Source organism: Phyllostomus hastatus, unplaced genomic scaffold, assembly GCF_019186645.2.
Source record: "Phyllostomus hastatus isolate PE091 unplaced genomic scaffold, TTU_PhHast_1.1 phas_scaffold_12, whole genome shotgun sequence".
Classification (NCBI taxonomy): domain Eukaryota; kingdom Metazoa; phylum Chordata; class Mammalia; order Chiroptera; family Phyllostomidae; genus Phyllostomus; species Phyllostomus hastatus.
The window spans coordinates 2,676,388-2,688,502 of record NW_025334007.1 but is presented as its reverse complement, the minus strand read 5'-3'; the positions used below and the strand labels follow the sequence as shown (position 1 = coordinate 2,688,502).

The 12,115-nt window shown below is 41.5% G+C and overlaps 1 protein-coding gene across 5 annotated transcripts in view; it reads right to left on the bottom strand.

The window, feature by feature from the left end:
• Positions 1 to 12,115, bottom strand: part of DMD (dystrophin) — a 1,939,942-nt gene that overhangs the window by 337,284 nt on the left and 1,590,543 nt on the right. For all 5 annotated transcript variants that reach the window (XM_045855895.1, XM_045855896.1, XM_045855898.1 and 2 more), the window contains one exon: positions 10,368 to 10,524. In XM_045855895.1, coding sequence (XP_045711851.1) covers positions 10,368 to 10,524 — 157 coding nt within the window. The remainder of the gene's footprint in view (positions 1 to 10,367; positions 10,525 to 12,115) is intronic.

Sequence of the window (12,115 nt, the reverse complement as noted above, 5' to 3'; positions counted from 1 at the left end):
CGTACTGACGTCACAGGGAGTAAAGCCACGCCGCTCTCCCGCACAGAGCGTGTGTCCTGTTACTAGGGATGTAAGTGAAAGCCCTCGCTTTCCCAAACACTGATCTCTTTCAAGGATGTACGGTTCCCATGGAGCTGAATTTTACCTGTATCCCCCTTGCAGGGGCAAGGCTATATTTCTGTTATTTGGACTGTGATCTGATGGGATGACCATACGCTATTTCCATACTAGTTAGCAGAACTTCACTGAGCCATCCCGGGAGGTAGACTGAAGCAGTGAAAACAGCAAACGCTACCGTGAGTGACAGAAGACCGAAAGTTCAAGTCCCGGCTGGGCCAAAACTTGGTTGTGTGATCTAGAACAGGTCACAGAGTCTCCCTGAGCCTCCATGTCCTCATTTGTAAAATGTGGGGATTTGTTAAACACTGCACCTACATTCAGAAATCGTGTCGGAATAGTCTCTAATCAACACATTTAGATCAATTCGGTAGCCACAGGCCTGTTACAGGGTGGCAATTTGGGTCGGTCCTAAACATCTTTACACATGATAAAAATTATAGCCACGGCTTGGCCCATAGTAGACACTCAATTCATATTGTTGCATGAATAACAGAATGCCCAGCTGGAAAACCAGAGTGTGGTATATGGCGGCTGGGTTGGCTCAGATGCATAACGTGCTTATGGAGGTAAGCCTGGTCTCGTGATTAATTAGAGAAACAAATTAATGCTATCGACAGGCAAAAATGGGGATATCTTATTCCAGGCCTGTTCTTATGTGACAGACCCACAGGCTGAGTGTAACCTTGGAGCGGCTGGGTGAATTTTTCTCCAGAGGGGGCCTTATTAGTTCTGCCTTCCTAATCCCAGCAATGGCTTCTCTAGAGAAGATAGATGTTCACGTCCGAACATTCTGAAGTTCCATAGTTTGAACAGCCAGCGGCGGCTTTTCATCTAGTCTGCAGCATTAGCTAGATGAGAGAATGCTAGGCAGAGGCAAAAATTTAAAGTGACCCAATATAATGGGAAAAAGTACAATAAAAATGAACTATTCAAAAAAAAATAAATAAAGCAATCTCACAGTGCCATTCATTCAACAACTGGTTACCAAACAAGCATAGGACGAGGACACTAAACAATCTGATCACTGTTTAATAATGTTGCCATCCTATGTTGTCATTCTACTTTCCATAATATATCTACCTTGTGTGTATGCCTCCTGTATTGCTTTTACTTCTTATTAGAAAGTTGCTGAGTACATCCTGCCCTAATGAACTTGCTTGTTTAAGGAGCCACCACAGTTACTGATTTCAAACCCATCAGACGTATTTTACTTACTAAATGATGATTGAGGGACAATCAGTGCCTAATTAATTAGGAACCAAAATCTGGGAAAAGGGCAAGATCCAGAAATGTAGTGAGCCAGAGTAGCAGGAATTTGGCCTGTGAGAATCTAAGGCCAATTCATGGGGGTTGAGGGTAGAAAGAATTTTGAAGGCAACGGCAACAAAACCCCGGAAAGACAAAGGATTCCCGTCATAGTCATTTGAGATAGCTGGTATTACAGATGTTATGGAAATGGGGCATATGGGCTATAAAGGAAAGGTTACACTCATCTTTATTTTGTTATTGTGCTAAGAACATTTAACGTGAGTGTTAAGTACACAAGACGGCACAGGTGGCGAACACAAGACCCAAGGGCCGAATCCGGCTCTCTACCTCGTTTTATCCAGCCTGCCACCTTGTTTCTACCCGGCAGCAGCGCTGAGCTCCTGGCCCCTAGTTAAGGAGTAGTTACATATATACAGTCCTAAAGTTACATTCGGCCCTTTGAAGGCAACCACAAGGCTGATGTGGCCCCTGGTGAAAGTGAGGTGGACACCCCTGCAGTATGGTATTAACTACAGGTGCCGTGTTGTACAGCAGGGCTCCAGAGCTTACTCTTCCTGCATAACTGAAACTCTATACTCGTGGGACCATCACCTCTTTACTCTCTGCTTCTCTCAGTTCGACTACATAATTGTCTCATGGTCATGTATCTGCATGTGAACGAAAGTGATGATAAGGGACTGCAGTATCAGATACATCTAGCCATTGTCTCAGGTAGCCAACAACATGAACATTTCTGAAGGAGATGACATCAATTTGAAGCAAAGATGCAAGATCAATGGACATATTTCAAGCCTAAAATGACTGTTTTTAAAAATCTATTTGACTTAGGGAGGCAGAAGGTGGGGCTGGGGAGGTGGGGGAAGGGAGAAAAAGCAGGAACAACTGTAGCTGCATAAATGATACCCCCCCAAAAAAATCAATAAATAAAGACCCAAAACACTAAAAAAAAATCTATTGTATTCAGTGAAACATATTTTTTTTTAATGTTTGGGGGAAAATGTGTTTGTTTATCAAACTTCTTGCTGAGATTTATTTTTTGGAACTCTTTCAAACTAGAAGTCGTATTCCCTGACGTCAAGGGCATGGGCCAGCATCGAGGGTGGCCTGCTCGCAGACCTGTGATCCTCTGAAGGATGGTGTAGTGCCCACACGGCATCTTGAACAGCTGGCTGACTTGCAGTCCTAAGGCTGGGCTGCTTCCAGTAACCACTGGGGAAGTCACTTCCTACTGACAATAATAATGTTAAGTCCTGAGCTGACCTTGAGAAAGTACTGGTGAAAACTCAGTCTGTTCCCATGGTCATTTAGAGAATCAGGTTTGAGGTCACTGCGCCTAAATCCTGAATTTTGGAAAGGCCTTCTGCAGCAATACTACAGATAAATGAATTAGTAGGAAACCCTGTGACAAATTAATTTATATCCATTCTCAAGAGGCTCAGCCGAAATTTGAGTTTGTCAACTGTACATGGTGAATAATTTCTGAATCATACCATTTGTCTCTTTCTGTCAACATAATCCAAGAAACAGAACGCTTGTTTTGTTCCACGTCCATACCCTCTTCCACAATCATTTCGAAATCTTCTCTGTCTCCATACCTGGCATTATCATTTCCCCATTTGTTCAAACCACAGACTTCGGAGTCATCTTCCACTCTACACTCCCTCTCGCGTTCCACATCCTATCAATCTAAAGGTCTATCAGCTCTACCTTCAAGATATATCTTGGATCAACTAATTTTTCACCACATCTGTCATTTCCACTCGACTCCGAGTCATCATCACGCCTTTCCCAGATGGCATCCACACCCCCCCGAACTTTCTCCCTGCTTTCACTTTTGCTCCACCTACCATCAATTCTCCATAGACCAGGCAGAGGCAACTTCTGAACACATAAATCAGATCGCATCACCCCTGCTCCTAGTATTTCTGTGACATCTTATTATGCACAGGCTAAAACCCGCCTTCAAACTACGGCAGACAAGACGATTCATTATCTGGCCTTTGCCTTTCTCTACAACCTGCCACGAGCCCGTCTTGCTGTTCCTTGCACACCCCAAGCCTGCTCCTACATCTGGGCTTTTGCATTTGCTGCTCCGTCTGCCTCCAATACTCTTCACTCCAGGCCTGTGCTTGGCTCACTCGCTCACACAGGCCCCTACTCAAATAGAACCTCCTCGGACACGCCACTGCCTCTCCGTCTTTAACTCTCCCTGCTTTATTTTCCCCTCCGAGCAACGAACTGATGTGACGTTACATATGAATTCATTGGTTTACCGTGCATTTCCCTCACTGAAACTTGCAGGTCCGTGGGGCACACTTTCATTTTGTTCACTACTGTATCTTCAGCCCTTGGTGTAGAGTAGACAATCAATAAACAATTACTAAAAGAGTCAATAAATTCTAGGAGTCCTAATTATGCTGCCGTTTTTCCTAAAATAATTTCTTTAGGGATGTGAATATGTATAAAAATGCTTTAGAAAGTTAAAACACCATGCAAATATTACTAAGAGTATATGTCGAGATACAAAAATATTTTCACATGGGTAGAATGAGGACTTCGGTAGAGAAATCAGTTTGTAAATTATCCATCTGTTATCTGATAGTCCTTAAAGAGAAGCAGCAAATCCTAGATGACTCTGTTCTCAAGTTTTGATGACATCGCAAGTTTTCAGGAGACTTCCTCAAATGCCTAGAAATGTAATTCTAAAAATAATTTAAAATGTTTCCCATTCCTACAAATGACTTTCCTACAAATGACTGCATAAAATATAAAATTTATACACAAGTAGCTTGCTCCATGAGTGGCGAAGACGAGATGAAAAAGATGTCTTATGTCCTCTAGTAGAGCCGGGCAGACTTTTCAACAACCGCATAACTGAGAGTGAACTCTGCAGGGAAACCAAACTCATTTAGAAATCTCAAGTGTCAAGTTGAAACCTCAACTGGAGGCCAGGCCATCAAGTATCGGGATGTCACTGCGTCGTAACCTTTGCTGTTGGTTTTCAGAGGTGATAGGGAACGATCCATTGTTTTAACACAGAGCTGACTGGAATGTGAACATTCACAAATGGTACCCCAAGATATTTTTGAGTTCTGTATTAAGAAAATACAGGGAACTCATCAAGCTAACACATGTACTAAAAGGTACCCAAAGGAAGCAGGTTGGCATTGATAATAGCGTTAGCTTAAATAAATGTATAATCTGCACCGTGGTTTCAGGATAATTTTATTGAACATCTGAACCTCTCCCTCACTTTGTGGTGACTGCTGAGGAAATGGAATATGCATAATATATGACCTGACAAATGAACAAGTAAACTACTTTATTCAAGCCTTTTCATTTGTCAACAGCATGCACGCAATAATGGCTTTCTGTCCACTGGTTTAATAATGTATATATTGATTTCTTCCATCTAAATCTTAACCAGAAAATCTGAAGAAGCTTCAAAGGTGTCCTTACTGGTCTGCAGGGAAGGACTTACAGAGATGTTTAAATTGAAAGATGAAAACCTCACGAGAAACAATTTCATTAGTAAGAATGGAAACAAAAGGGTGTTATCCACAGTGTTCTTATAACCAAGACCTAATCTCCACTTGAACTTGGGGTAGGGTGAAGGGAGTGAAATAAGCTCATGGGTTATTGCGGTTCTCTGTAGAAATTCCCCACTATGATTTGCTCCTTTAAAACTCTCTCTAGGTTAATCACAGAAGTAGACAAGTAATAAATATCACTTTAGTGACTGCTCAAGTAAAACAAAGGAACTCAGTTTAAAAACTGTATCTGGACCAGAATAATACACACTAATTGAAAACGAGTCAGTCTAGTGAGGCAAGTAATGAGGAGCTGGAAAAGTCAGGATAATGTTTTCAAAAGATATCAAAATTGGTCGGTTTATATTTGCTAAGGCACATTTGAGCTTTAATTATTGGTAACACTTCACTGCATGTGGAGTATTATTTCATTAATTAGCCTTGAGAGCCATCTCAGTTGCAGCTGACACGCTGTCCAGCTGGTTTGGGGAACCTGGGTCCACTTCCATGAGTATAAACATGGCTTTGGGGAGTGACACTGTGGTTCCCAAGCACCTGGGTGAACTGTCTTGGAATTTCAGCTGCAGGGAAACCACGCACCCCTCCATCACTATCATTGAGACTGACTCTATACGAGACATATGGCATTTTGCTATACAATTGTATCATTAATCTACAATGATATACAAAGAAAATATAGGTCACCTCACTTATAAACATCCTGATTTATGGAAAAGTGAGAAAATATTTGATTATAGTTTCAACTTTTGACATTTTAATGGAATTTGTTTCCTATAAAAAGCAACAACTAAAGGCACTGATAATTTACATTAAGTAGTTAGCAGGTGATTAAAAAACAGTGTCACACCAAATACCTGGGGAATAAGTTTACAATAACAAGTGACTCATCTAAATAACAAGCATTCTATTCAAATAATATTTGAATCAAGAAACCCATAAAGAACAAGATTCTTTATAATCCTGGAAACATGGCAAAGTAAAATGAAACTCTACAAATATAAAACCTATCAAAGATGAGATTTTTTAAAAGAACATTTTATTTATTTATTTATTTAGACAGAGGGGAAGGGAGGGAGAAAGAGCAGGAGAGAAACATCAGTGTGTGGTTGCCTCTCATGTGCCCCCTACTGGGGACCTGGCCTGCAACCCAGCCATGTGCCCTGACGGGGAATCGAACCAGTGACCCTTTGGTTTGCAGGTCGGCACTCAATCCACTGAGCCACACACCAGAGATCTTGACAGAGTTTTATATGATTTGTTTCCATTCTCTCTTACTAAGTGATTTCAGAAGATTCCAGAGAAAGACCTAGTTTCAAGGGTTTTCTTTTGTTCGTTTTGCTCACGGGCAGCAAGAGCATTACTAAACAGCCCTTCCACTGCAACTCTACAGCGTTACTGCATAAATATGACAACACTCCTGAGTGAGTAAACAGGGTGCTACATTGTTCTCTCATCAACAATTAGCAGTGATGATGTGCTTTGCGGGAGGAGAGTGTTTTGTGCCATGTATTTTTCTTAAGGATATGAAGAAAAGCTCGTGAAAAACTGGGCCAGACCACAAGCAAAAAACAGTGGGCATCAGCGTAGCTCTACACACTCCAAAAGCATGCTTAGCTGGGACTAAACGGAAAAATCCCACAAATGAGGAAGGAACATCACTCTCTATTCTTTCTTTCCCTGCTCTTGGCCCCAGAAGACTAGAGAAGAATGAACAAAATTAAGATTAATACAGTGGTTTTCTCCTCCTTCCTCCCTCCTTACTTTCTTAATTCCTTTGTTCCTTTCTCTGGTCAATGTGCACCATGCACTAGACACTTCATAAGGTGCTGGGTATAAAAAATGACAATTCTCTCCTCCAAAAGAAGCTTCTTGGAGCACATGATCGTGTGACGGTGGGTGACACCAGTGACACAGTCCCAGAGAGCCATGATGACAAAGCACATGAAATTCTAGAAGGGAAAGCTGATGGTATTCTGGGAGCTTATAAAGGGAGATCTGGTCAAACATGGGCATCAGAAAAAAAGCTTGCTTGATGTCTCAGCCAAGATGTACAGGGTTACCAGACCTTAACCAGGACACTGTGGACAGGGAGGTGTGGGTGAGAAAGGGTTCCAGACAGACGATCAGCATGTTCAGAGCCAGGCACGAGAGGAACACAGAGAACTGGGGATACCAAACGGAGCAGTCATGGCCATGTCCAGAAAGCAAAAGAAAGTGCAGTGAGAAAAGAGAAGGTTGGGGCCAGACCAGCCACATGGGGCTTTGGGGTCCTTGGTGAAGATTTTGGGCTTTTCCTAAGGCCCTTGAGAAGCCACTGAAGAGTGTTTAGATGACACTGACCTAATTCAATTTATGTTTTTACGTATATTACTCTGACTGAGATGTAGGGTGGCAAACAGTAGATGGAGAGTCCTGGTCAGTGTGGCTCCATGGGTTGGAGCGTTGTCCTGCACACCAGGAGGTTGTGGGTTCGAGCCCCAGTCAGGGTACATACCCAGGTTGTGGGTTTGATCTCTGGTTGTAGAGCCTGTGAGAGGCAGCCTATCAGTGTTTCCCTCTCCCTTTCTCTCTCTCTAAAAGCAATGAAAAAAAAACTTAAAAAAAAGAGTAGATGCAGAAAGGCTGTCTTGTAATGATGGCGATGACTGCAGTGGACAGAGTCAAGAAAGATGGCAGAGGTAAATTGACCCAGTGATGTGTCACAGGCCCGTCATCCTGAAAAGGTACTACAACTGCACTGCTCTGTTTTTTGGATGGAAGAAAGTAGTTAGATTCTCTGAGCTGTAGGGTTCTGGAGACTGCAGCAACAAAAGGATAATGGAGCAAAGATTTTCAGCATCTTGGGGAAAAGTTATTAAAACGTTTGATGATTGAATGTAAGTCGGACTTGGAGGGAGATGAAGACAGAGGAGCAGTGGAACTAATGGGTGGAACACAGAGTTACCAGCGGGCGGGACGTTGTGATAAGTCAAAGAAAGATAACGGGTGGGGTGTCTGAGCAAGCACGCCAGCCAAGTAGGGATTCATTTACTTCAGTCTGGTGTGCACTCAACTCTAGCATCACCATCTCCCAAAAGCATGTTACCAGTCATGAGATTCCTGAGTAAGCGGATAGGGAATGATAAGTACTAACATTTTATCACTGATGGCGAGCAACCAAAGCCCATAGCCAGGGACAGCGAGGAGGCATTTGTAACAGACTGCTGCTAGAAGGGGCTGGGAAAATGATTTGGACCGTATTCTGCATCCTGAAGCTGAAGAACAAAGTGGCAATCGGAAGCTTACTGATGGGAGACGAGGACTAGAAGCTCGATCTCCCGACGCCTAGTGCACTTGCCCAGCGATTCCTCTTCTTGGGTTTCTGGAACTCGAATAAAATTAGCCCTTTCGCAGAAATTCTGTCTCCTTTCACTATGTCACATAACGCATTCTATTTAAAATGCCCATTCTTCTCAGTGAATGCTCTTCTACATACACACCAGAGTGTTTTGACTATTTATTCGAAGTTAGAAGGTGCAAAAAAAAATCACTATTACATTCCACTCCACCACAAAAGCCAATTTAATATTCTCAATTGTATGAAAGGGGATGGTTAGAAGACACACTGGCAGTCTCCTTGGAAAAATTTTTTTTGCAGAAACTCCAGGGTTGTCCCTCATCTTCTCTTCCCCTTTTATAATCTTCTATGTTCTTTTCTCTGGAATAATACAAACCCTTGACCCTTTCTTCAATATGCCACCATTGTCTGTGATTCCATAGAGCTTTTTCCTTTAAGTGCTGAACATACAAAAGTAGGACCATCTTATCAAGCTTTTCTTCTTTGGTAGTAATTTTCTTGGGTTGTTGCTCATTTCTGTTCATACGCCTCTTACCCTCGTTTCAAAAACACTTATGGGTACCCACTGTATGCCAGCCATTTTGCTAGTTATTAAGATCTTGGAGGGGAGCAAGACGAAATCTGTCCTTCCCCGCTCACAGCCTACTGGAGAAGACGGAAATGGAATGAAAAAGCCAAACAGCAAAAGTTGCTCACTGCTGGATCATGCTTGTGAACAACTTGGTATTCTGAAGAATAAAAAAAAGTAAAGTAAAAACATTTATGATGCCTATTCTACACTAATAGCATACTGGGTACCCAAGGAGTGGATGAGTGAACCTTTTTTTTTTTTTTGCATAGATGTATGCCAGCTAATAAATGAATAAGAAATTACAGAAATAGGCAATCAGCACATTGCAACTCCTAGGCATTGATCATTAACAACTGTCCATGTCACACTCAAAAAACAGAAAACAAGACATTATACAAAAAAAGGAAGGACTCATGGACATGGACAACAGTGTGGTGATTGTGGGGAAGAGGGTATAAGGGGGTTAACAGTAATGGGAAAATACAATAAAAATTCTAAGCAGACATTATGTACCTCTGAATAAGGGAAGAAGTCACTACAACCTATGAAAGAGTCAAACCCCAATGCGATCAAAGCTGCAGAACTGCGCTTTTCAGTGTGCGAGCCATTAGCCACAGCAGGCCGTTAGCCACAGCAGGCCGTTAGCCACAGTGGGCCACCGAGCGCCTGAAATGTGGCTACTCTGAATGGAGTTGTGCTGTAACTGTAAGTGTTTATACTGATTACATGTTGAAATGACAACAATTATTGTTCCACAGTTAAGCAAGATGTAACCACTAGAGGAAACCGGGTAAAATGTATAGGGAAAGTCTTTGGACTATGTTTGTAACTTACTGGGAATCTGTAAGTATTTCAAAATAAAAAGTAACAAAAAGAGGGGGAATTTAGGAGACAAGTTAACCAAATGCAACACGTGGACCTTATTTTAATTCTTAAACAAACAAAAAATAACCCCAAACAGAAAAACCTGTTAAACATTTAAGACGTGTGTGTGAGAAATGGAAATTTGAATACTGCCTGGATATTTGCTATGATAAAATTATTGATATTTTAAAACTATCATAATGGTACGGTGGTTACATTTAAAGAGTGAATCCTTACATTTTAGAGATACTGTCTCAAATACCTAGGAGTTTAATGATCCATGGGTGAGATTTGCTTGGAAACAACGGAGGGCAGGGAAGAGGCATTGAAGAAGCAAACGGCCACGTGTTGATAATTGCTGAAGTCTTGGTGGGTATTTGTTATGGGATTCTGTCTGCTTTCGTACATTTTTAATATTTTCCTTAATAAAACATTTTTAGAAACAACCAAAAGAGTTGGACAATTTCTTAAAGGATCTTATTAATGTAGACACTTTCAACATTTAAAATGGAATGGCTTAGATTATTTATAACTGACCCGTCAGCTAGTGGAATAAAAAAAAATTCTATTCAACCTCAATATGAATCAGAAGTCTTTTTAAAATAGTCGATGAATGCTTCCTATGAGCAAGAAACTCGGCTTAAAAGTGTCTTACCCTGTGTACATCGTTCTGCTTTTGAACCGTTGGAAAATCCCCTCCCACAGGTGCCTGTCGGCTTAACTCATCGTCTTTCAGCTGTAGCCACACTAGAAGTTCTTGGAGAGAAAGGTGCAGACGCTTCCACTGGTCAGAACTGGCTTCCAAATGCGATCTGCAAAATAACAGTAGCAAACTGTATCAGAATAGCTAGAAGGGTAACTGATGATTCTTAACAATCCCATTAAGTAAGAAAGGTACTTTGGTGGTTAGTTCCATAGTGTGTAGACCAGGGGTGTCAAACTCACTTTCACGGGGGGGGGCGCGGGCATCAGCCTCGCGGTTGCCTTCAAAGGGCCGAATGTATAAATGTGACTACTCCTTAACAGTTAAGCGAGAGCTCAGCACTGCTGCCGAGTAGAAACAAGGTGCTGGGCTGAATAAAACAAGATAGAGGGCCTTGTGTTTGCCACCTGTGGTATAAACCTATTGTCAAATACACAGCAGTCCTCAATAATAATCTGACTACTTGCTCTTGAGACCCATCAAATGGGAGTATAGTGATGGCAATTTTGAGAAAAAGCAGCATGTAGCCATATGTTTATTTCTACATGCAGTATTCTGAGATTTTGGCATGAAATACACACTGAAATGGATTACTTTCCCATAGCATTGCAGTCAATGATTTTTAATGTTTCCGGTAGAAAAAAGAAATGGACCCAGTGACTAATATAAACCACTCAGCTTTTGTGTGACTCATGCTAGTACTGGAATTCTTTCTGCTTTGAGAAATGGAAAGGTCTCTCCCCGCATTTTGACTTTTCCATTTCTACACCCTAGACAGCCTCTTCCATTGACTCCTTCCATCTGGCACCCGGTCCCTTCTGCTCCTCTCCCATATGCTTCTCCTTTTCCTCTACCGCTCTCTATTCGTGTGCACCTGGGATTTGTTTTCACCAAGTTCCAACATTTCCTGCTTTGTTTCCTTTGTGTAAAACGTACTGAGACAACAACTCACGTGGAAAAGTCAGATCAGACATTAGTCTGTGAGCCTCCCCCGAACGTGAATAATTTAGGCAAGAGACGGGTGTTCTTTCCCATCAACTGTATTTAGAACATGTTAATCAGTGCGAGCCATTTAAGAAGACACAAATGAATGATCTGTGCTATAACATCCACATTTCACTGGAGAACAAGCAGCTAAATTAATAAAATAAATCATAATCCAGGAAACAAAGAAACGCGAAATGCTGGCAAGGCTCTGTCCTCAGGTAAATCAAGAGTTGTGCTGCGTTACTCATACGTTATCAGCAATTACTATTTAATTCATAAAAATGAGTGCTGCCAATACTGTAAATATAATGTGGTCTCTAACGCTGCAAAGATTGCAATGTAAAGCAACCAGGTAGAACAACATTTTCCCTTTGCCATTTGGTAATTTCGCCTGACATTTCGAACACAATTTTCCTGCTGGCCTTAGTCAAACAGAATCCCCAAATGATAACTATGTACTGCAATTAAATTGATTCAAACTCTCTGAAGCATAATTTGATGACACATAAAAGTCTTTAGAATGTGCAAATACAATGACCCACATGCTTAAATTTGAGGAACTTACATTTAGGAAAGTAACTGGGAAAGCATGAGAAGATACAGGTAGAAAATGTTATTTATAGCATCACTTATGATTGACACAAAGTAGAAACAATGTAAATATTCAGTACTAGGGAATTGGTTACCTACATAATGGTGCATTCATACATACG